The 25,732-nt window shown below is 51.5% G+C and overlaps 1 protein-coding gene across 8 annotated transcripts in view; it reads right to left on the reverse strand.

Annotated features, from left to right (window-relative positions):
• LOC139228989 (polyhomeotic-like protein 2) overlaps positions 1–25,732 on the reverse strand; it is a 271,331-nt gene that overhangs the window by 72,938 nt on the left and 172,661 nt on the right. For 6 of the 8 annotated variants that reach the window (XM_070860640.1, XM_070860644.1, XM_070860639.1 and 3 more), the window contains 4 exons: positions 15,468–15,542; positions 12,761–12,940; positions 9,587–9,673; positions 2,698–2,986 (listed from right to left, as the gene is read on the reverse strand). In XM_070860640.1, coding sequence (XP_070716741.1) covers positions 2,698–2,986; positions 9,587–9,673; positions 12,761–12,940; positions 15,468–15,542 — 631 coding nt within the window. The remainder of the gene's footprint in view (positions 1–2,697; positions 2,987–9,586; positions 9,674–12,760; positions 12,941–15,467; positions 15,543–25,732) is intronic. The other 2 variants (XM_070860641.1, XM_070860642.1) reach the window with 2 other exon arrangements.

Below are 25,732 nucleotides of genomic sequence, written 5' to 3' on the forward strand. Positions count from 1 at the left end.
CCCTCCGAGAGTGCAGCGCTCCCTCAGTACTGCCCCTCCGAGAGTGCAGCGCTCCCTCAGTACTGCCCCTCCGACAGTGCAGCGCTCCCTCAGTACTGCCCCTCCGACAGTGCAGCGCTCCCTCAGTACTGCCCCTCCGACAGTGCAGCGCTCCCTCAGTACTGCCCCTCCGACAGTGCAGCGCTCCCTCAGTACTGCCCCTCCGAGAGTGCAGCGCTCCCTCAGTACTGCCCCTCCGAGAGTGCAGCGCTCCCTCAGTACTGCCCCTCCGAGAGTGCAGCGCTCCCTCAGTACTGCCCCTCCGAGAGTGCAGCGCTCCCTCAGTACCGCCAGCCTAGATTTTTGTGCTCATGTCTCTGGAGTGGGACTTGAACCCACAACCTCCTGTTCCAGAGGCGAGTTCTGCCCACTGAGCTATGGCTGACACCTCAATAGCAGCCACAATGAGGGATTACAGAAGATCACTGATCCCGTGAATGGTGTGGCTCTAGAGCAAGCACCTGCTGCCCAGCGAGCAGAGTCTGTCAGTGAGGTACCACACAGTGCATTCATCTTCAGCGCTAATACCCGACATGCTCAGACAAAACGAGCTGCAAGATGATTATTGTCCCGTAAACAATAGCCACTGCTTCACCAAATCCTCTTAACTCCTGAATACCAGAGAGAGCTCTATTCATCTTCTTTGTGCCTTTAACTAGGCACCGACTGAATAATTATCCCTTTCCAAAGCATGAAAAATCACTTTAAGCACCGATACGGATGCACGTGTCCATCTCGAGACCGAATCCAGTGCATGGTCTTGCTTAACTTCAATGTATAGATGATACCCCAGGTATTAAACAGGCCATTCGGCCCAACTTGTCTACGCCAGGGTTTATGCTCCAATGAGCCTCCTCAATGGTGCATCATCACGACTCCATTATCCAATGGAAACACTTGTATAATAAGCCGGTCCTGGTGGTGTTGTACCTGCCCTGTCTGTACCACGCGGTACAATGGGTCACCGCGGAGAATTTGCGCCTGTACAAAGCCGAATGTCGGGAGGAGTGTGGCACAGGCCAACAGCACACGCGCACTGACGGACTGCCGTGTGTTGTGTAGCGTGTGCACCTGTGATCATGCTCATGGGCTTGTGGAGCCAGTCAGGTACGCTCGCGGCCTTCCGCGAGAGGTGGGCGCCGGAGGGGTTGGAGTCCCTCAGCCCTGGCAACCAAATTTTAATTTGATCTGTTTAATTTGTTCATTTGTCGGTTTTGGTGCCCCTTTAATAAGGGGGCACTGTGCTTCATAGGTTCAACAAAATAGTTGTGGAGCCAGTCATGTGATGTTCACAAGACTCAATAAAACCCCGGCCAGTTGGGTCCAGGTTCTCCAAGATGCGGCGGACAATTGTGAGCCTGGTGGATGAACTGGTCGGGTTCAGTTTGATTGGTAAACCTCTGCCAATAAACCAGCTCGTTCTTCACAGCAAACATGTAGCTGTGAGTTCTTAAGCAAAGAAGCCATGAGGCAAATACACGTCACGTTGAATGTATGCGTGGCAGCAGTGTGTAACCAAGGCCCAGCCAAGGCAAGTGGCAACATACGAGGCAGGGCCCGGAGGGACCCGCGTCCCCCCATCTACGCTGGAGTGCAGCCCCCCGAGGGAACGCGGCAATACCATTGTGGACCAGGGAAACACTTCTGCTTGCGGCTTATTTCTGACCGCCAATAGCGAATGGGGAAGGTATGTACACACCAACAGGCAGGGGGTGAGGGTGAGCGGGACTTGGCGCGAGTTAGGACACGGGGCACGGGGCACAATCAAGCAGTGTGTGCAGCCAGCTGGCTCAGCCCATCCACTGCCACATTATATCATCATCCTTATATCAGCACTGCATCCCGCTCACCCATCACCCCCCCGTGCCCCGTGTCCTAACTCTCGCTAAGTCCTGCTCACCCTCACCCCGTGTGCTGTGTCCTAACTCGCGCCAAGTTCCCGCTCACCCTCACCCAGTGTGCTGTGTCCTAACTCGCGCCAAGTTCCCGCTCACCCTCACCCAGTGTGCTGTGTCCTAACTCGCGCCAAGTTCCCGCTCACCCTCACCCAGTGTGCTGTGTCCTAACTCGCGCCAAATCCCGCTCACCCATCACCCCCTGTGCTCGCTGCCCCGTGTCCTAACTCACACCACGTCCTGATCACCCATCACCCCCTGTGCTCGCTGCCCCGTGTCCTAACTCACACCACGTCCTGATCACCCATCACCCCCTGTGCTCGCTGACCTACATTGGCTCCTGGTTTGGCAACACCTCAATTAAAAAAATTATCATCCTTGTTTTCAAATCCCTCCATGGCCCTTCCCCTCCCTATCTCTGTAATCTCCTCCAGCCCCACAACCCCGAGATCTCTGCGCTCCTCTAATTCTGCCCGCCTGAGCATCCCTGATTATAATCGCTCCACCATTGGTGGCCGTGCCTTCTGTTGCCTAGGCCCTAAGCTCTGGAACTCCCTCCCTAAACCTCTCCTCCTCTCTCTCCTCCTCTAAGTCGCTCCTTAAAACCTCCCTCTTTGACCAAGCTTTTGGTCACCTGCCCTAATATCTCCTTATGTGGCTCAGTGTCACATTTTGTTTGATAACGCTCCTGTGAAGCGGCTTGGGACGTGTTACTACGTTACAGGCATTGTATAAATGTTGGTTGTTGTTGAAAGCAGCTTACCTGTGGTAATGAGCGGGTGTGTGGTCACGGGTGATGCGGTGTGTGTCACACTGATGCCCCTGGTGTCCGTGCTGGAACAACTGATGCTGTCGGCCTTCTTGCTGTTCTCTGCCATGCTGTCGGGCTGGGCGCCCTTGCTGCCCGTGACGGCCCCTTGGATGGGAGGTTTTGCCTGGCAGGTAATGGTAGCTTGCGGAACTGAAGTGGTTGCTTTCAGAGTGACGCTTTGGAGCTGTGGCTGAACTGCTGCTGCTGTACTCTGCTGACTTCTTATGGCCAAATTCTGCACCTGCGGAGGGACGCATCATAAACCGTGACTGTCGACGCACCGTCCAGCCGCGCTTAACGGGCAGCAACCATTAACAGAACCAAACAGTAAAGCCTCGTTTCAAAATGGTCACATTCGGAAAACAAAATCTAGACGCGGCCTGGAACTCACAAAACAAGGTGTGTCAGTTTGATGCTGCTATTACACAAGGCATCTTAAATCACCAAGTGATCAGGGGCATTGGTCGTGTCACAGGGGGGACTGTGACCATCACACCTTGTACAGGGCTCAGAATGTGAAATAGCTTCGTACACCAGACTGGGATCGAGCAGGGTCTGCAAATCCACGGATTGCTTTTTTGCACGGCAGTTTTGAGCCGACTGACGGGGGTATTATCAGCAGCTGCTGAGATAGTGTCCAAACCCGGGAAAGTGATGGTGTCAGTGAGGCAGCAGGCAGCTGATCTCCAGCCACTTCTGTTGTGGTAAAGGGTTTATGGGGAATGGTAGCACAGCGGTTATGTCACTGGACCAGTAAATCCCGAGCCCTGGACACACGAGTTCAAATCCCACCACGGCAGCTGGGGAATTTAAATTCAGTTCATTAAATAAATCTGGAATTAAAAAGCTAGCATCAGTGAAGGAGACCCTGAAACTACCGGATTGTCGTAAAAACCCCTCTGGTTCACTGATGTCCGTTAGAGAAGGAAATCTGTCACCCTTACCCGGTCTGGACCATCATCATCATCATCATCATAGGCAGTCCCTCGAATCGAGGATGACTTGCTTCCGCGCCAAAAAGTTCACAGGTGTTTCGATGAAGGACCTGATATTCCAGATCCCGAACTACATCCTGAAGATGCCTGTGCGTGGATTGTTTTAACGTGTGGTGGCCGTTGCACACCAGCCACCACACGGGGCTTGACCGAGCGAGGTCTTGGTCCAGTGGTAAGGATTGACCAGCTCTGCTGCACGGACCTAGTGCGCACACATATCGCAGTGTGGGCTGGCTCATGCTACCCCTGGGCACTCGCCTCTTCTGGGCCCCGAACTCACGTTGGCAGCAACTGCGCTCTGGCAACTCTCGGCTCAGGGTTGATGTGAACCAGAGAGGCAACATCAGTCTCCTGGTCCGAGGAGCCACTGCCACTCCCCCGGGGCAGTACCCCATCTCCCCCACGCTGCTGGACCACAGGTGGGGTGGGGTGTGGTGGAACCCTTAGGCCCCTGGTGGACCCAGCCCCAATGGCAGCAGTCAGATGTCGCTTAGCTTCCAGCTGGCACGGCATGACACTATATGTGACTCCAGACCCACAGCAATGTGGTTAACTCTTAACTGCCCTCTGAAATGGTCCAGCGAAACACTCCGTTGTATAAGGCGGCTCACCACCACCTTCTCAAGGGGCAATTAGGGATGGGCAATAAATGCCAGCCTTGCCCACATCCCAGGAACTAATTTTTAAAAGTAAAAGCTTTATCTTACCGTTTCCCACTGCGCCTGTGCCATGTGTTGTGACACAAGAGGTGACAGCGCAGACGGAAGGTACAGGTCCATCGGAGCTCAGAATCCACGTGTGACCGACCGTACCCTGATTGATGCTGCTTGCAACGCCAGAGCCTGAGCAAGGCTCTTCTCCCGCACCCCACTATCCTAACTGTACCACCAGCACAGGCGTGATTATCCTCGGTGCATTGATACACGCGGCGGGTAAGGGTGGCCGATTTCCTCCCTAAATTCCCGATTAGGTTTGACAGTACCTACACTATCAGCTACAGCGTGGTACCAAACCAAGGACTGCAGTGCATTCAGGGTCCCCTCGTGAACCCAATGGGTTTCCACAACAATCCGGTAGTTTCAGGGTCACCATTAATGATACTAATTTTTTATTCCAGATTTATTTAATGAACTGAATTTAAATTCCCCAGCTGCCGGGGTGGGATTTGAACTCGTGTCTCTAGATCATTAGCCCAGGCCTCGGGATTACTAGCCCAGTAACGTAACCACTGTGGTACCGTTGGCTGTAACTAGTGGCATGTCGCAGGGATCAGTGCTGGGGCCTCAGCTATTCACAATCTATATTAATGACCGAGCTGAAGGGACCGAGTTTGCTGATGATACAAAGCTCGGTGGGACAGTAAGCTGTGAGGAGAACACAAAGTGTCTGCAAAGGATATAGATAGACTGAGTGAGTGGTCAGTAAGGTGGCAGATGGAGTATAATGTGGGGAAATGTGAGGTTATTCACTTTGGTAGGAAGAATAGAAAAACAGAATATTTTATGAATGGTGAGAAACTTTAAATGTTGGGTGTCCCTTGTACAAGAAACACAGAAAGCGAGCATGCAGGTACAGCAAGCAATAAGGACGGCAAATGGCATGTTGTCCTTTATTGCAAGCGGGTTGGAGTATAAGAGTAAGGAAGTCTCGCTACAATTGTACAGGGTCTTGGTGGACCACACCTGGAGTACTGTGTGCAGTTTGGGTCTCCGTATCTAAGGAAGGATATACTTGCCTTGGAGACAGTGCAACAGAGGTTCACCAGACTGATCCCTGGGGTGAGAGGGCTATCTTATGATGAGCGATTGTGTAGAATGGGCCTGTACTCTCTGCAGTTTAGAAGAATGAGAGGTGATCTCATTGAAACATATAAGATTCTGAGGGGGTTTGACAGGGTAGATGCAGGGAGGATGTTTCCCCCGGGGCTGGAAAGTCTAGAACCATGGCTCACAGTCTCAGGAGAAGGGGTTGGCCATTGAAGACCGAGATGAGGAATTTCTTCACTCAGAGGGTGGTGAATCTTTGGAATTCTCTGCCCCAGAGGGCTGTGGAGGCTCAGTCGTTGGGTATATTCAAGGCTGAGATCGATAGATTTTTGGAGTTTAGGGGAGTCGAGGGTTATGGGGAGCGGGCGGGAAAGTGGAGTTGAGGCCAAGATCAGATCAGCCAGGATCTTATTGAATGGCGGAGCAGGCTCGAGGGGCTGCATGGCCGACTTCTGCTCATAATTCTTATGTACTTCGAGAGTGCCCAGGAGGGCCAGTCAGACCCTGAAGGCTCTGCAATCCTTGGTTTGGTACCAGGCTGCAGCCGATGGTGTAGGTGGCGTTAAACCCAATGGGGAATTCAGGAAAAACATCTTTACCCAGAGAGTGGTGAGAACGTGGAACTCGCTGCTACAGAGAGGGGTTGAGGCGAATAACAGAGATGCCCTGAAGGGGAAGCTGTGCCAACAACACCGGCACAGACCAGTTGGGGGGCCGAACGGCCTGTTTGTGTGCTGCACTCCCGGGACCGCTGTGTGGGTCGGACTGGGACTGGGACTGGAACAGCCACGATCGGCCAAACATGCTCACTCCTTTGGGCTGCCACGTTATCTCCCCCTCGCAGTAAAATCTCGGTCATTTATAGAACTGGACAATTGCACAACTCTCTCCTGAAGCTAGTTTTATTAGTTAGTGATCCTTTATTGTTCCAGCTAGGAACGATACAGCAATATTCAAAGCACAATCTACAAGAAACAACTTGTATTTATATAGAACCTCGGGATCTGCCCAAGTGTTTTTAGGCATAAAGTAGCCGCTAATTTGTACCCAGCAGCAGTGAATAAATAAATGATCAAATCATCTATTTTTGCTGGAGTTGATTGAGGAGGGAGGGATGTTGGTCAGAATACTGGGAGCACTCCCTGATTCTTTAAATAATGCCATGGGATCTTTTACGTCCATCTAAAGAGGCAGACAGGGCCTTGGTGTTGTGTCTTGTTCAAGTGACGGATTCTCCGGCTTGTACAGTCAGCCTACACTCAGGGCCTAGTGGAACTTGAACCCACAATCTTCTGACTCAGGCAAGAGTGCTAGCAACTGAGCTAATCCCACACAGAATAACTCAGCTCCCAAGATTGGCCCTGGCCTGTGTTAAATGAACATCTCTCAGTCAGTGCTGTGTTCAGTTAGTTAGAGTCTGAGACTATAACCTTGGCCCACCATGTTTCCACATGCCAGCTGTTGGTGGTTCTGCCATTCTCGTTTACACCTTCTCCAGACCCAGCTTTGGTTTCCAGCTCCCTTTGCCCCGCATCATCAGTCCTTCTGTCATTTAATCTCTCCTACCTTCCAGCCTATCACAGACCCTCATTTTTGTTCCCTCCCTACTTTCCCTGCCCCTGTATTTGCTTAAAACCTGTTAGAATAACGGTTACAGCACAGGAGGTGGCCATTCGGCCCGTCGAACCCGTGCCGGCTCTCTGCAAGAGCCCCTCAGCCAGTCCCACTCCCCCGCACTTTCCCCGTAGCCCGGCAAATTCTTTTCCTTCAGGGACTTATCCAACTCCTTTTTGAAACCCCCCATTGAGTCTGCCTCCACCACCCCCTCAGATCCTAACCACTCACTTTGTTCTTGTGTCGCCTTTGGTTCTTCTGCCAATCGCTTTAAATCTGCGTCCTCTGGTTCTCCACCCTTCCACCAATGGGAACAGTTTCTCTCTGTGTCTGGACCCCCTCATGATTTTGAGCACCTCAATCATCTCTATATCTCTAACATTTTCCAGTTCTGGCAAATGTCATCGACCTGAAATGTTAACTGTGTTTCTCTCTCCACAGATGCTGCCCAACCTGTTGAGTATTTCCAGCATTTTCTGTTTTTAGTTCAGTTAACTACAGTTGGTTTCCTAGCCTCTCAATTAGGGAAGGGGTTAAAATGAAGTAGCCACAGTGCCCTTTCTCGATAGCTAGCCAGTTCCTGCTTGCATTTATCGACATCAGGGGAGAAAGGGATTGCACTGGGCTGTGATGCACCCTGTAGTCAAACAGCTCACCAACACTCGCCTCGCACATGGGGTGGCTGCCTTCAATGAGATCACCGTGAACACTCAAAGGTTCGCCTGAGGAGCCCAGTGGACACCGAGTCCGATATTGTCCAGATCCAGTGACCAGACACACGCAGCTTGACGTAGGGTAAGCAGGACTGGGAGCCTGGGCCAACGTTCCTCGCCCGAGACCAGGAATGCTGAAAGACCATTGGGAGCTCTGGTGGAGGTCAGTTCACTCAGGACACAGCAGGGATGGAATCGGCCACTTTGCTGCTCAGTGTGTTACCCTGGTGGAGTGGCTTCAAAATCCCGCCGTGCAAAATTGCGAAAGTGAATTTATTAGCCGAGCCATAGAATACAAGAGCAGGGAGGTTATATTTGAACTGTATAAAACACTGGTTAGGCCACAGCTAGAGTACTGCGTGCAGTTCTGGTCACCACATTACAGGAAATATATGATTGCACTGGAGAGGGTGCAGAGGAGATTTACGAGGATGTTACCTGGACTGGAGAATTTTAGCTGAGGACAGATTGGATAGGCTGGGGTTGTTTTAGAACATTAGGAGCAGGAGACGGCCATTTGGCCCCTCGAGCCTGCTCCGCCATTCAATAAGATCATGGCTGATCTGATCATGACTCAACCCTTTACTCCCTTATCGCTCAAAAATCTGTCTATCTGCGCCTTAAATATATTCAATGACCCAGCCTCCACAGCTCTCTGGGGCAGAGAATTCCAAAGATTCACGACCCCCTGAGAGAAGAAATTTCTCCTCATCTCCGTTTTAAATGGGCGGCCCCTTATTCTGAAACTATGCCCCCTAGTTCGAGATTCCCCCACGAGGGGGAACATCCTCTCTGCATCTATCTTGTCGAGCCCCCTCAGTGTCTTATATGTTTCAATAAGATCACCTCTCATGTTCTTTGGAACAGAGGAGGCTGAGGGGAGACCTAACCGAGGTGTTTAAAGTGATGAGGTGCCTGGATAGAGTGGATAGGAAGGACCTATTTCCCTTAGCAGAGTGGTCAACAACCAGGGGGCATAGATTTAAAGTAATTGGGGGAAGGTTTAGAGGGGATTTGAGGGAAATGTCTTCAGTGGGGGTCTGGAACTCAGTGCCTGAAAGGGTGGTAGAGGCAGAAACCCTCACCACATTTAAAAAGTACTTGGATGTGCGCTTGAAGTGCCGTAACCTGCAGGGCTACGGACCGAGAGCTGGGAAGTAGGAGTAGGCTGGGTAGCTCTTTTGTGAACCCACAACCTTCTGACTCGGAGGAGGAACCCACTGTGCCACGGCTGAGCAGCCGAATTGTAAAACAATCACTTGGGGAGGATGGGGAAACAAAATGCAGCCTTGCCGATATCGGCCACATCTCGAGAACGAATGATTTTACTACACAGCCATCGCGGGAGGCCAATCGTAGCACATGTCACACCGCGGGGCTCGAGACAGATCTTCCGTCGGTCTGTGGGTGTGATGTGTGCACGTGTGGAGCTGCTGCACTGTGAGTGGCTTAGCCAGTCACGTGATGTTCACAAGACTCAATAAAACCCCAGCCAGTTGAGTCCAGGTTCCCCACGATGAAGCGGGTAGCTGTGGGCCTGGTGGATGAACTGGTCGGGTTCAGTTTGATTGTTAAACCTTTGCCAATAAATCAGCTGGTTCCTTACAGCGAATATGTAAGCAGTGAATTGTTAAGCAAAGACCCCACGAGGCTGACACACTACAACGGGCAGCTCGCCGTAAAGCAATTTTACAACATTTTGCTGACAATTCCGAACCCACTTGTAACGCCGATGACGGTGCTGCGGACTGACCTGTGCGGCGGCCGACTGCTGGCTTGCCGAAGAGACGGTGACCTCAGGCTGCACGGCGGCGACAGTAGCAGTGGGCGTGAAAATGAGCTGAGGGGACAAAGGAACAGCACGTCCTAGGGTCCTAGCTACTTGCACAAGGTTACTTTGCTGTGCCTGCAGATTACAGGAAATGTGTTGCCTTTTACCTCACCAGCAGCTGTGTCGGGCACAACAGAACAGAGCTCTCGTCAGATGGCTAACACAGTGTCAGCAGGTGGCCGATGGGGACACGACTAGCTGAGCCGGACAGGGGGTCGATGCTACCCGCAGGGAGACTGTCCCACCCCACCTGGACGCAGGAATCCAGCCGACAGTTGGTGGCCAAATGGGTTTGTTTCTTTCTTTTGAAGCCAAGAAATGTTTCAGAATTTCGCCAAGATGCTGAGGACAAGTTCCACTGGTGCTGTAGACCCCCACCCGAGAGCCGGGATTGCGAGCGTCGGCTGGCTGCTCGACTGTGCGAGGCATCGCGGCCGAGCCTGAGCCGTCGGCGCTCCACATTAGCACCTGTGCGGGTGTGTGCACCACTCCAGCAGGGCGGGGGTTCGGTGAGGGGCAGGAGCCCTGGCCCATTCTCCCAGCCTAGCACAGAGTCACTGAGGCAAAGTGCAGCACTCCAATCTGGCACAGACTTGGGGTCACACCTTGGTCTTTGCTGATCTCTACGACTGGAATGTGATCGACCAGCCGGAATGTGAAAATACACCAAATAAGCCTTCACTCTCCCACTGGCTTAATCTAACCGCCTGCCAGTAAGTTGGTTCCTTCTAGGTTTCAAATAGAGGGAAGGCGCTGGACGTGATCTTTCACATGGGTAGCATCCACCTCCCTCTGCACACATTATAAAAAGCAACACAGATGCACAAGCCATCCAAATAAACCGACAAAGATTGCGGGTAGACGGAGAGGCGAGGCTGAGTGGGGCTTCCGGCAACAGACCATAATATCAGTCCCCGGGGCAGTGAGGGGCAAACAGACAGACAATGGGGCTGGGGCTGGTGTCGCTCGCGGTTGCTCCTGGGCCCGCCGACCCTGCACCGCCTACCGCCTACCGCGCTCTGGCTCACAGCGCACCGGCCCACCGCCTCCGGCCCACCGCGCACCAGGCCACCGCGCACCAGCCCACCACCTCCGGCCCACCGCCTCCGGCCCACCGCGCACCGGCCCACCGCGTCACCACCCCACCACCTCCGGCCCACCGGCCCACCACCTCCGGCCCACCGCACACCGGCTCACCGCGCACCGGCCCACCGCCTCCGGCCCACAGCGCACCGGCTCACCGCGCACCGCGCTCCGGCCCACCGCACACCGGGCCACCGTGCACCAGCTCACCGCGCACCTGCCCACCGGCTCACCGCGCACCAGCCCACCACCTCCAGCCCACCGACTACTGCGCTCTGGCTCACAGCGCACCGACCCACCGGTCCACCGCCGACCTTGCACCAGCTCATCGCGCATCGGCGCACCGCGCACCTGCCCACCGCCTCACCGCCATGGTTACTGGCCGTTCTCACGCTCAGTAATTGCAAGTGGGGAGCAAAGGAATATTTCGGTTCCAGTTGGAGGGGATGTCACTGGATGAGACAGTTACCAGCTCGATTAGCCACAATCCTGATTTCGCCCCCTTTTAACAATTTAACGGCAATTTTCTCCCCTTCTCTCTTCAAGGAGATGACTCACGCCATGTGTAATTCTACCCGACCCACTCTGGGGTGTAGTTCCTCAATCGCTGGGGCGCACTGGGGCGTAGATCCACAGACACCTCCTCACACACGCACTAAGCGACCTCTGCTCCCTTATCCAAGTGGCTCCGATGCCTGTGGAGTGTGTGTTTGGGACTGTTGGAGCCTGTGGGGGGGGGAGCTTTGCTGCCGAGTGTGATCCTGGTCTCCACCAATATCCAATTGTGTCTAATGGGGACTTGGGCGAGATGCCGGGCAGTGAGTGATACCCACGGAACCCGAACCCAGCAATGAACCAACATCTTTAGTGGAGATGGGAAGGGGAGGTGGATAAGTTACACAATTGCATTTGTGCACCAGAGTTTTGTCAGTTGGTTGAGTGTGATGTGTGTGAGAATGTGATCTAATTCTGCCCTCTTGAGTATCCCTGATTAAACCAGCTCAACCATTGGTGGCCGTGCCTTCAGCTCCTAGGTCCCAAGCTCCGGAACTCTCTCCCTAAACCCCTCCGCCTCTCTTTCCTCCTTCAAGACGCTCCTTAAAACCCACCTCTATGACCCTCGTCTGCAGTAATTTCTTCTTATGTGGCTTGGTGTCAAATTTATTTGTTTTGTCTTAAAACATTCCTGTGAAGCACCTTGGGACGTTTTACTACGTTAAAGGCACTATATAAATACAAGTTATTGTTACTGAGTGCGAGTGTGTGCGTGCGCGAGTGTGTGTGTGTGTGTGTCCGAGTGTGTGTGTGTGCGAGTGTGTGCGCGCGAGTGTGTGTGCGCGAGTGTGTGTGTGTGTGAATGAGTGTATGGTGCAAGTGTGCGAGTGTGAGTGCGAGTATTTGGCGTGAGGTGTGTTTGGTGTGAGTTGTGTGAGAGAGAGAGTTTAACCAACCATTGCACTCCAGCAATACTAAGAGCACCTCATTATACTGGACCTTCCAGCGACTGCTGACTATATTTAACTTTCTCAGATTCTTTGCTAACAAGACGGTTTAATTAAATTAGTTAGCTAGCATGCTAAGCAATGAATGTGCTTTTATAATCATCATGGAATAATAGAATTGGAAAAGGGCACGTCTATCTCAGGGTCAAATTACTCTCAAGATCCCAAATCAACCTTCTGCTCAAATCAGCCTTTGACTGATTCCTTGCAGGTTTGCTTTCCCCGATAAAGGTGCTCGTGGGATTGGTGTCGGGGAGTGTCGGAAGGAAGCAAAAATGCTCAAGCTGGAATCTAAGTGGGAAGAATATTAATGGGCCCCCTACAGCCCGGCCATAAAGGATCAAAGGTTACGGATAGCCTTTGAAGTTAACGCTGTCAAACTAATCTTCAAAGGCAATGCCCGCGAGCCAGCCTGCCCGATTAACCACCATTTATCCTGCAGCCACATGTTTATAACGATGATACATGTTTGACATCACACTAGAAATACAACACTTGCTAAAGTACGCACCAGGTTGCTGCTTACCATCTGAGCCCGCAGGTACATCTGGGCCTGGCTGGCACTGAGTGCAGGAGTGCTGGGGTTCCCCAGGAGAACCGTCTGCTGGGCAATACCTGTGGCAGCTGCCGAGTTAACACTTTGAGCGCGGCTGATTAACTGAGCAGCAGCAGGGGACGTGGCGAGGTTAATCTAAAGCAAAGGAACAAAGACATTTGCTGTTAACATTTGGGTTTTTTTTTAAATGGGAAACAGAACCCAGTCACAGCATTTCCGCTCCTTCGGGAACAGGCACCGAGAATGGTGCATCCAAACTCGCGCTCGATGCTGGCTGGCTGGCTCCCGAGCCAGGCTTTCCCCAGACGGGTTCGCCAGCTCTCCCACCGTAACCTCAGCGGCAAGCCCGGGGAAACGGCAAAAAAATGGTCGGGTTTTTTTATTTGTTCACAGGATGTGGGCGTCGCTGGCAAGGCCGGCATTTATTGCCCAGAGAAAGTGGTGGTGAGCCGCCTTTTCAGGGCAGTTCAGGGTCAACCACATTGCTGTGGGTCTGGAGCCACATATCGGCCAGACCGGGTAAGAGCGGCAGATTTCCCTCCCTAAAGGGCATCAGTGAACCAGATGGGTTTTTACAACAATCCGGTAGTTTCAGAGTCACCATCACTGATACTGACTTTTTATTCCAGATTTATTTATTTGAATTTAAATTCCCCAGCTGCCGTGGTGGGATTTGAACTTGCATTATTCCAGACTCTGGGGATTACTGGTGCAGCAAATAACCACTGAGCTACCGTCCCCCTTTTATCCAGAGTTGCTGCCGTTCTGAAGCGATGGAGGTGGGATTGGGAAAACCCCGGGGGAAATTCTGCCGCAAAGTTTGTCTCTATAGTTCTCCCGCACTCCCCCATTGAAAAAAAATGGCTTTGTGTGAAAAACAAATTAAAATTTTCTCCGGACTCTCCCAAAGCTGCTGGCTCAGTGGATTGTCCGTGCGGCCTCCTGCCACGCGTGATTCTAGACAGTGAGGGCCGTCAGGTTACGGAGTCCTGGCTTTACACCTACACTTGCACTTCCCAGCACCATCACTGAATAATGATCCGGTGTGTCACTCGTGATTGACCTTTCGCCTCTCCAGTCTAACAGCACTGCCCCAACCATTGGCTGAGCTTCAACCAACCAGCGCCTTAGTCTGGATATCGCTCAGTGCCGCCCTTTCCAACTGCTTTATCGGCGGTTATTCTGTGGAACGGACAGAAGCTTGGTGAATGGGAGGCCAAGCCAGTAATGCCCACTAACCTCACCTGCTCCAAACCCAACATCCTATTGTGTACAATAGGCTCCCACTGACATTTTCAACAAATGCAGCTCTTTAACATGCGGGTGGGGGAGGGGTTAATGGCGAGAGGGGATAATGCGAAAAAAAGTCAGCAAATCACACCTTCGCAGACTTCAGTTAAGAGGAAAAGTTGAGAGAAGTTTGTGAAAAGTTTGAATTGGAAGTTCGGGCCCCGACAGAAGCCTGTCCCGGTTGGGTGCAGCAGGATTTCCGTGTGTGGGACGGAGCAGGCAATGAACTGTAACTGTTACTGTCCAACAGCTCAACTCTGAACACCCAGGATCATCAACCGATACAATCCCAGTAACAGCAGTATCCCAGCCGTGTTCGATGGTTGGAAACCACTTCATTCTCCGAGGAGCTCAAGTTCCTTGTACCCAAGATCGATTAGAGTAAAAATTACAGGATGCTGGGAACCACTCAGCCAAAAGAATGATTGACCTTCACTGACACAACAAAGCCCATGTTCGGGAGGGGTGTGCCGGAGGTGCAGAGCACAGCCAGGAGCACGGGAGGCCCAGGGAAAAGCAGGCGGGTCACACCAGGAGTCCCAGGCCGCATCACCGCCACCTTTGTGGCTGACAGCGAACTTGCAAAACGCGTTACATTTTTGTGGCCAACACACAGGACAGTGAGTAACGTTACAGTACAATAACGTGGCCAGACCCTGTGGTCCGATCCCTGGTCTGGGACCTCACGGTTCAGGAGTCTCTTTCCCCGCCACCCTCTGGCTTTCGATCGCTGCCGCTCTGCCCGTTCTGTCACTGGGTGGCAAGTCGAGCGACAAGAGGGGGCTGTGCCAGCAACCCCAGGGACTGGAACCCTCCGGTGTGTCACCGGCTCACGGGAGGCAGGGGCAGGGAGATGTGACCATTACCCTCGCTGCCCTGTATCTCCCACACAGCACAGGAACATTTCCATCGTTGGTATGAAAAATTTCTTACTGCATTTCTACTAAACACCAGCAGTTTATGGTGGTGGGTGAGATGGAGAGGGGCGGAGGCTCAACATGGGGGAGACCCGTTGGGCCGAATGGCCTGTTTGTGTTGTAGATTCCTGAGTAACTCCATGCACTATGGGACCAAATAATGAGCACGTCTTTTTAGTAATGACTTGATCCCTGCCTCAGTGTAACAATTTCGTTCTGACTTAATTCACGTGACAAAGGCTTTTTTTGGAAAATACTATCTAATGGTGGCACAGGACTGGGCCTGGACTGCTGGGCCTCGAGAGAGACGGGAAAGCATTTTGTCAAAACTGCGGGCTTTGATTTGCTCCCACACATTTGATCATTCCCGGCGAGTGGCGATCTCCCGGTGTACGGAAAGAGCGGGTTGAAGGGTTAGGCCGCCGGTCAGGCCTGCTGCTTCCAGTGGTACTCACAGTGGTCTGTGAGGGAGCAGACTGCGACACATTCCCATTCGGCGACGACCCCTGTCTCGTGGCAGCTAGACTAGCCTGCAAAAGGCAAGGAAAGAGGTGAAATGGTGCATGCTGCAGCCATTCAAAGTCTCCACTTAATCAAACAGATAGTGTAGCAGGAACACACAGTAACTGGCACAACCCCTCCTGCCCCTCGATGTATTGCTGGACGACAGGGCCGTAAGGAACTGAAACCCTGAGACAGGGCAGATAACCATCTAACCTGGCCACATTCCACACTGAGGCCTCCTTACCGTGTGTTTACGAGCCTCAAAGAGCAGGCTGTTTATTTATGATGTGGGAGTCTGTCAGAGTACAGTCAAATGCAGCCCAATTTCAAGTCCCTTTTCAAAGCACCCGCCTCCAGAGATAATAACAGCTACGCATGTTAATAAAAAAAAACCGACCCGTCAGTGAGTGGGAGTGATTTCCAGATCACATCGACTCTTCCTGCTCACACACACGCGACCATCTGCAGCAGGTAAACCCACGATGAGATAAAACCATTTCGGGTTCTGAGCCGAGAGTAAAACATCGGAGAAATCCCCCTCCCCACCCCCGCTCCGACAAGATTTTAAAATCCAAATGAAGAATTTCTCAGAAGGAAATCTGGAATAAACGGCACATCGAAAGCAAAACACTGCGGGGCTGGAATCTGAAATTAAAACAGAGAATGCTGCAAACACTCAGCGGGTCAGGCAGCATCGGTGAAGAGAGAAACCGAGTTAACGTTTCAGGCCGATGGGCCTTCGTCAGAACTGGAAACAGTTGGAGATGTAACAGGTTTTTAAGGAAGTGCAGGGAAAGGGGGAGGGGGAGGGGGAGGGAAAGGGGGAGGGGGATGGAAAGGGGGAGGGGGAGGGGAGGGGGAGGGGAGGGAAGGACAGAAGGGAAGGTCTGTGATAGGGTGGGAGGCAGGAGAGATTCGAGACACAAGGGATGGTGCGAGGAGAGAGGAGATGGTAATGGGACAAGTTAGGAAACAACAGATGAGTCTAGATAGGGTATGGATGGAGATGGCAGAATCATCGACAGTTGCCATGGGAAAGAGAAAAACACAGAAAAATAGAAAAAATAGGAGCGGCGGTCATGCTCTGAAATTGTTGAACTCGACGTTGAGTCCAGAGGCTGTAAAGTGCCCAAACGAAAGATGAGGTGCTGTTCCTCGAGCTTGCGTTGAGCTTCATTGGAACAGTGCAGGACCGAGGACGGAGAGGTCAGAGTGGGAGTGGGGGGGGGGGGGGGGGGGGGGGTGGGAATTAAAGTGACAGGCGACCCTGACTGTGAGGCACAGCACGCTCACACTTGAACCGATTTCACAGTCAGCAAGGTGCACCTGGAGAACAACAGCAATGTGGTGGAATTCCTCAACATCGAGGTACTTGGGCTTGATCTGAAAGCATCAAGTATTGCACTGAAATATTTCTAAACATAAAAACATAAGAACATAAGAACATAAGAAACAGGAGCAGGAGTAGGCCATACGGCCCCTCGAACCTGCTCTGCCATTCAATAAGATCATGGCTGATCCGATCATGGACTCAGTTCCACTTCCCCGCCCGCTCCCCATAACCCTTTATCCCCTTATAGTTTAAGAAACTGTCTACTTCGGTCTTAAATTTATTCAATGTCTCAGCTTCCACAGCTCTCTGAGGCAGCAAATTCCACAGATTTACAACCCTCAAAGAAATTCTTCCTCATCTCAGTTTTAAATGGGCGGCCCCTTATTTTAAGATCGTGCCCTCTAGTTCTAGTCTCCCCCATCAATGCAAACATCATCTCTGCATCCACCTTGTCAAACCCCCTCATAATCTTATACGTTTCGAGAAGATCACCTCTCATTCTTCTGAATTCGAATGAGTAGAGGCCCAACCTCCTCAACCTTTCCTCATAAGTCAACCCCCTCATCCCCGGAATCAACCTAGTGAACATCTAAAACTCAACCTGAAATATCAAACTTTCAAACACACTGTTTAAAATTGTTCCCCATCACAGAAACAGATGGAAACTGGGAGCCATTAATAGAAGATAGTCGTTAATAAATCCAATCGCAAAAATACCAAAATAGTGGGGAACCGATGGGGCTTAATGTAATTATTACCAGTTGAGAAAAAGTATTTGAGGAATGAATGGGACTAAAAGCTGACAAAGCCCCTGGACCCGACGGCCGACACTGCAGAGACAGTGGAGGCATTGGTTGTGATTTTTCAAAATTCTCTAGATTCAAGAACGGTCCCAGCGGATTGGAAGGCAGCAAATGTAACCCCGCTATTCAAGAGAGGGAGAGAGAAAACAGGGAACTACAGACCAGCTAGCCTGACATCGGTCGTCAGGAAAATGCTGGAATCCATTATTAAGGAAGTGGTATCAGGGCACTTAGAAAATCATGGCTTTAGGAAAGGGAAATCATGTTTAACAAATTTATTAAGGATGTAACTAGCAGGGTAGATAAAGGCATAGAGTTGTTGGGCCGAATCACCTATTTCTATCCGGTAAATACTATGTAATACTTTGAAACAGCATTATTTTTATTCGTTTCAGGATGTGGGCGTCGCTGGCAAGGCCGGCATTTATTGCCCCTTGAGAAGATGGTGGTGAGCCGCCTTCTTGAACCGCTGCAGTCCGTGTGGTGAAGGTGCTCCCACAGTGCTGTTAGGGAGGGAGTTCCAGGATTGTGACCCAGCGACGATGAAGGAACGGCCGATATATTTCCCAGTTAGGATGGTGTGTGACTGGGAGGGGAATGTGGAGGTGGTGGTGTTCCCATGGACCTGCTGCCCTTGTCCTTCTAGGTGGTAGAGGTCGCGGGTTTGGGAGGTGCTGCCGAAGAAGCCTTGGCGAGTTGCTGCAGAGCATCTCCTACTTAAAATGTAAAATGTACATCCGAGACCAAGCTGGTCCCTCCCCTCCAGAAGGTGCTGGCCCAACCTGGGATCGAGTTTCACAAGGAGCCATCCATCCTACAATTCCCAGCCCAGAGGCAATTCTCCCCGGTGAACATAGGCAGTGATCGGCGGTGCGCTATCTGACCATGGGTGGCATCACTGCTCAGCTCAATGGGCACCCTCGCCATCCACAACCAGTGGCGATCACCGCACAGCAATCTACAACAACAACTTGTAGTTATATAGCGCCATTAATGTAGTGAAACGTCCCAAGGTGCTTCACAGGAGTGTTACAAGATAAAAAAATTTGACACCGAGCCGCATAAGGAGAAATTAGGGCAGGTGGCCAAAAGCTTGGTCAAAGAGGTAGGTTTTAAGGAGTGTCTTGAAGGAGGAAAGAGAAGTAGAGAGGCGGAGAGGTTTAGGGAGGGAGTTCCAGAGCTTGGGGCCCAGTCAAAAGAAGACACGGCCACCAATGGTCGAGTGATTATAATCAGGCATACTCAGGAGGTCAGAATTAGAGGAGCGCAGACATCTCGGGGGGTTGTGGGTCTGGAGGAGATTACAGAGATAGGGAGGGGCGAGGTCATGGAGGGATTTGTAAACAAGGATGAGAATTTTAAAATCAAGGCGTTGCTTAACCGGGAGCCAATGTCGGGCAGCGAGCACAGGGGGTGATGGGTGAGCGGGACTCGGTGCGGGTTAGGACACAGGGGCAGCCGAGTTTTGGATCACCTCTGGTTTACGGAGGGTAGAATGTGGGAGGCCAGCCAGGAGTGTGTTGGAATAGTCAAGTCTAGAGGTAACAAAGGCACGGATGAGGGCTTCAGCAGCGGATGAGCTGAGGCAGGGGCAGAGACGGGCGATGTTACGGAGGGGGAAATAGACGGTTTTAAGTTATGCTGCGGATATGTGGTCGGAAGCTCATTTCAGGGTCAAATAGGACACCAGGAAATCAGGAGAAGCGATGCCAATCCTACTGCCCCCTAACCCCGGGGTACTGGGGACACTTGCTGCACCCTTACTGCTACCCCAGCTAAAATCAGCTCATTCAACGCAGAACTGGGGGGGAAAGAGAGGAAATATTTTTACAGATGAACAGAGATAAAAATAAAATTAAGAAGCAGCGTACAAGCATTCCTGAATAGCATTTCCCGTCCACAAGAAAGGAGCAATAGGAATGGAAAGCACACAGAAAGCGATCTGTGTTGTGCATGTGCCCGTTACATTAATCTTCTGAATGTCACTGTGTGAGCTTCCTTGGGGGAAGTGAGCTGCGTGTCCGTGTCACACTGACCCGTCCGCTCCAGATCTCCGAGGGACAGAGCTCAGATTGATTTTCCCAGGAATAATGACCCTGTGTGTTACACGCAATCTGCAGTAGCTGTTGGTGCTTTGACCTTCTCTGCAATCTAATTGCGAGGTCGGCCCGCGAGCTGCACAGGAGGCCGCCAATGCTCCACTGCCCAGCAGAACATCGATCACGTCGCAGCAGTTTGTGCAGGTCTGCCCGGTGTCCCGCTCACCCCCTGCAACAACCCGCACTGTGCAACACTGCCAGTTCACACACCCACTGCTGAGACCAACCGTCTCGGTGTTTGGGTTCAAATACTGCGCATCCGCGTTTATCTTCATCGTCTGCCCCCGGCGTCCATACACGCAGAAAATGAACTCCAGAACCGCCCCCTCTCTTGTTGGGCTTGCTACGTACTGGCTAAAAAAGTTCTCCTGAATGCATTTGAAGAATTCCACACCCTCTATACCCTTCACACTGATTCTATCCCAGTTAATATTAAGGTGGTTGAAATCCCCTACTATTACTGCCCTATTGTTCTTGCATTTCTCAGAAAGTTGCCTACATATTTGCTCTTTTCTCTCCCTCTGACTGTTTGGGGGTCTAGAGTACACTCCCAGCAGTGTGATCACCCCTTTTTTGTTCTTCAATTCAACCCACATGGCCTCGTTTGATGATCCCTCTAATATACTCTCCCCGCTCACCGCTGCAATAGTTTCTTTAATCAATATCGCGATCCCGCCCCCCTTTCTCTTTTATCCCCCTCTCTATCCCGTCTGAAGATCCTGTAACCGAGAATGTTGAGCTGACCTCAGCCACTTTTGAAGTTCAGTCACTGTTGTAATGTCGGACAGGCCGCAATCAATTTATGCACAGCAAGCTCCCACAAAACAGCAATAAGATAATGACCAAAGAATCTGTATTAGTAATGTTGGTTAAGGGAATAAATATTGGGCAGGACACTGAGGATAACTCCCCTTGTCTTCTTCAAATCGTGTCACTGGATCTTTTACAATCAACCCAAGATGCCAGGTGGGGCCTTCGTTTTAACATCACATCCAAAAGACGGCCCTCCGACAGTGCACCGCTCCCTCAGCACTGCCCCTCTGACAGTGCGGCACTCCCTCAGCACTGCCCCTCCGACAGTGCGGCACTCCCTCAGCACTGCCCCTCCGACAGTGCGGCACTCCCTCAGCACTGCCCCTCCGACAGTGCGGCACTCCCTCAGCACTGCCCCTCCGACAGTGCGGCGCTCCCTCAGCACTGCCCCTCCGACAGTGCGGCGCTCCCTCAGCACTGCCCCTCCGACAGTGCGGCGCTCCCTCAGCACTGCCCCTCCGACAGTGCGGCGCTCCCACAGCACTGCCCCTCTGACAGTAAGGCACTCCCTCAGTATTGCCCCTCTGACAGTGCGGCACTCCCTCAGCACTGCACTGGAGTGTCAGCCTGGATCATGTGGTCAATTCTCTGGAGTAGGGCCAGAGACGAGAGCTATACTTTTGGCCTTGAAAGCTTGTAGGCAAAGTAGATAAAAACCCACACTCGAGAGGAGTGCTTCTAACTGACGGATTTAAACTTACGCCAGGGGATTTGTGTTGCTTTTGAGTGTTTTGGGGGAAGGAGGTTATGAGAATTTCACAGGCTGTCTGGAATATAGTCAGCCCACCCCAATTTACATTCACATGTAATACCAGATTTCTTGGCTTCATTGACATGTTATATCGGTTGCTCTACACTAATAAAAGCTGAAGGTTCCAGCTTTTCCCTACACATCGATTAAAACCACTTTGCAAGGACAGATTCACCGTGTCATAGCCAACAGTACACGGAGGAATTCTCCACTCAGACACTGCAATGACAGCACTGCTTTCCTGTCTCACTATCTGCAGAAGATCCCCACACGGATAGGGTTGAAAATCATTTGTTAACAGTACAAATGCTGTGTAATTATTCCTGTTCGCTTGCCTTTCTCTCCACTGAAAGGAAAACACTTGGTACTGCACTTACAGTCTCATCCCATAGCACCAGAAATGTTCATGCATGTAACGCCAAGTCACTGAGTGTTGCCGTGCTCGGTGTTACTCTCCTGATAGGGAAGGTAATGAGATTCTGTGTTGCTAACATGTGCCTCTTCACTGTGCATTCGACAAAGGTTTCGATTCTCTGTGGAGCACGACAGCATCACAGGTTTCACTGAAGGATGAATCAATAACGAGTGAAGCTGAGATTACAACTAACACAATGTCACTCTTAAATCACTGCTCCAGCTCACCCAGTGGCTCAGTCAGTAAATGCCCTGAATGTGGATCTGAGGTACGGAGATCAGCTTCTTCAGCAGCACCTCCCAAACCCGCGACCTCTACCACCCAGAGGGACAAGGGCAGCAGGTCCATGGGAACACCACCACCTCCACGTTCCCCTCCCAGTCACACACCATCCCGACTTGGGAAATATATCGGCCGTTCCTTCATCGTCGCTGGGTCACAATCCTGGAACTCCCTCCCTAACAGCACTGTGGGAGCACCTTCACCACACGGACTGCAGCGGTTCAAGAAGGCGGCTCACCACCGCCTTCTCAAGGGGCAATTAGAGATGGGCAATAAATGCCGGCCTTGCCAGCGACGCCCACATCCCAAGAATAAAAAAATGCTCCTTTTCGACTGGCACGGACACGATGGGCCGAATGGCCTCCTTCTGTGCTGTAAATGTCTAAGATTCAACAGTCATTACTTCCTCAAACAGCGAAAATCTACCTACAGCCATGACAATTTCCCCAACCCCAAATATCTCCCGCCTTGTCCTCTCCAGGTGGTGCTGGAATATCACAATCGGATTACACAGGATATACGGCCCAGAAACAGGCCATTTGGCCCAACCAGTCCATGCCGGCGTTTATGCTCCACTCGAGCCTCCTCCCGTCTTTCCTCATCTAAATCTATCAGCATAGCCCTCTATTCCCTTCTCCCCCATTGGTTTGTCCAACCTCCCCTTAAATACATCGATACTATTCGCCTCAACCCCTCCCTGTGGCAGCGAGTTCCACATTCTCACCACTCTGGGTAAAGAAGTTTCTCCTGAATTCCCCATTGGATTTATTAGTGACTATCTTATATTGATGGCCTCTAATTATACTCTTTCCCACAAGTGGAAACATTCTCTCTGTATCCACTCTATCAAAACCTTATGGTTTGACAGACACTGGCTCCTCTCCACTCCCTCCTCCATGCACACGCTCCCCTCCTCCATGTACACCCTCCCCCTGCCTGTGGACACGCTCCCTCACCCCGTGTACACGCTCCCCTCACCCGTGTACACGCTCCCCAACCCCCATATACATCCTCTCCCTCCCCCCTGTATATATCCTCCCCCCGCCCGTGTACACGCTCCCTCACCTGCCAGCCTAGATGGTGAATTTTGGTGCCCATTGTTTCCACGGATGGCGTCGCAGCCAAACGCTCGTCTGATCATTTCCAAGAGCCGACAAAATCTACCCCACTGCTTCCGTATCGATGGCTAAAGCCACCATGATCAAAATCATGAGGGGTGTGGACAGAGTAGATAGACAGAAACTGTTCCCATTGGTGGAAGGGTGGAGAACCAGAGGACTCAGATTTAAGGCGATTGGCAGAAGAACCAAAGGCGACATGAGGAAAAACATTTTTACGCAGCGAGTGGTTAGGATCTGGAGTGCGCTGCCTGAGAGGGTGGTGGAGGCAGACTCAATCGTGGCTTTCAAAAGGGAATTGGATAAGTGCCTGAAAGGAAAAGAATTGCCGGGCTACAGGGAAAGGGCGGGGGAGTGGGACTGGCTGAGGGGCTCTTGAAGAGAGCCGGCACGGGCTTGACGGGCCCAATGGCCTCCTTCTGTGCTGTAACCGTTCTCTGATTCTAGGTGCCCTGACAGCCAATCTTCCCCTCGCCCATGTAGATGTCCAGTAGCGGTGTTTGGAGAGCGATGGAGAATGGGAGTCCCATCTGATGCTTTCCCTTCTCTTGCACCAAGACTTTGACACCAATTACAGCAAGCCCACTGCTGCCACTTGCCGAATCAGCCAGTACAGAATCCTGCTCTGTGCGGGTCGCCATACAGCAGTGGTGCACTGAACTAACGAGGTACGGGGAGCTGATTAACGAGGTGGGACTGCCCCTCTCCTCAGCCACTGCAACTGCTTCATTTAGTCATTCCCATTTGCTTCTAACGTTTACAGTTTAGTGTGTGGAATTACCACAGACATGTTAACAAATGACCTGCACTTTGTCAAAAGACAATTACTGCAGCCAGATGCTCAGGTTAATAACCTGCCCATAGCCATGCAAGCGATTTAATCCACAATAATCCCTTTTAAATTAAAAAAATATCACAGCACATATGTTCAATGTGAAAGTAATTTAAATCAGTGCTGCGGCATACCTCTAAATAAGGTTCAGGAGCTGGGAGTGGAGTTATTCTCAACTGCTACTGCAAGAACCCAGCTGACAAATATTCTAATTCCTGTTTGTGCTGCTCCAGAGAAGCAGCTTCCCTCACTACCAGTTTGAACATTTTCTGTGTTAAGTCAGCTGAGGCTCAGTGGGCAGCACCCTCGCCTCTGAGTCAGAAGGCTGTGGGGGTTCAGGTCCCACTCCAGGGACTTGAGCACAAAAATCTCGGCTGGCATTCCCGGTGCAATACTGAGGGAGTGCTGCACTATCGTGCCTATATAGAGTAATGTTCTCAATATACACACCAAGTTTGCAGGTGACTTCACCGCTGTGCTGCAAACCCCAGGCTGCTGGACCCCGGCAGATCCACAAGTGAACACTGTGCACCAGATGAAGGGGTTGTCTCATGAGGAAAGGTTGAGCAGGTTGGGCCTGTACTCATTGGAGTTTAGAAGGCCGAGAGGTGATCTTATTAAAATGTATTAGATTCTGAGGGGGCTTGACAGGGTAGATGCAGAGAGGATGTTTCCCCTCGTGGGGGAATCTAGAACTATGGGGCATAGTTTCAGAATAAGGGGTCGCCCATTTAAAACTGAGATGAGGAGGAATTTCTTCTCTCAGAGGGTTGTGAATCTTTGGAATTCTCTGTGGAGGCTGGGTCATTGAATATATTTAAGGCGGAGCTAGACAGATTTTTGAGCGATAAGGGAGCAAAGGGTTATGGGGAGCGGGCAGGGAAGTGGAGCTGAGTCCACGATCAGATCAGCCATGATCTTATTGAATGGCGGAGCAGGCCCGAGGGGCCAAATGGCCGACTCCTGCTCCTATTTCTTATGTTCTAAATCTTTATTAACTTGTTAAATAACAGTAAGCTTGAAATTAAATCACAGAATGCAATTTCCATTCTAAGTCATCACTCCCTACCCGGATTGTCGTCGGTTCCTGGACCGCCGGCCTGTGGACAGGGTACAGTAGGGCCCCAAGCTCGGGAATCAAGACAAGTCCAATACACATTACATTGAATGTAATCCTCCTGTGCTGTGCGGCTGACTGACATCAGACAGGGGGAGATTGGTGTTGGCAGGCTATGTGGTGATGTGCTGCCTCGTGCAATACTAGCTTAATCAGCACGGGAAATACAGAATAGCAGCCCCCTCCCCCCGCGCCCAGCCCCTACACCCCCCCAGCCCCGTCCCTACACCCCGCCCCCCCCTCCAGTGCGTAGTCATTTCAGGTGCTACTGTGTTTGGGTCAGTCTGGGACTTTATAACCAGCAACTTACATTTTTATAAAATCATATTAACATTCAGGCAGATATATTTTAAATAAACACTCACACAGTGAAACATGAACACAAACCATCGCCAGATAAGGTTAAGTGGCATCGGAGGTAACAGGAAGACGTTTAAACACTCCCATATTCCAGGTAATCCCCCACACAGTGTTCCGAATGTTGTTTTATATACCCAGAATCTCAGCTTTCCCAAACCCGTGTGTAACGTTCCCCCGTGTGGGGTGTACGAGGACAGACGAGCCCAGGCCCACCGTGCATCCTTCTGACCAACGAGAGCGACGCAGACACGATGGGCCGAATGGCCTCCTTCTGTGGTGTAAACCTCTATGAT

This window comes from Pristiophorus japonicus, chromosome 18, assembly GCF_044704955.1.
Source record: "Pristiophorus japonicus isolate sPriJap1 chromosome 18, sPriJap1.hap1, whole genome shotgun sequence".
NCBI classification, from domain to species: Eukaryota; Metazoa; Chordata; class Chondrichthyes; family Pristiophoridae; genus Pristiophorus; species Pristiophorus japonicus.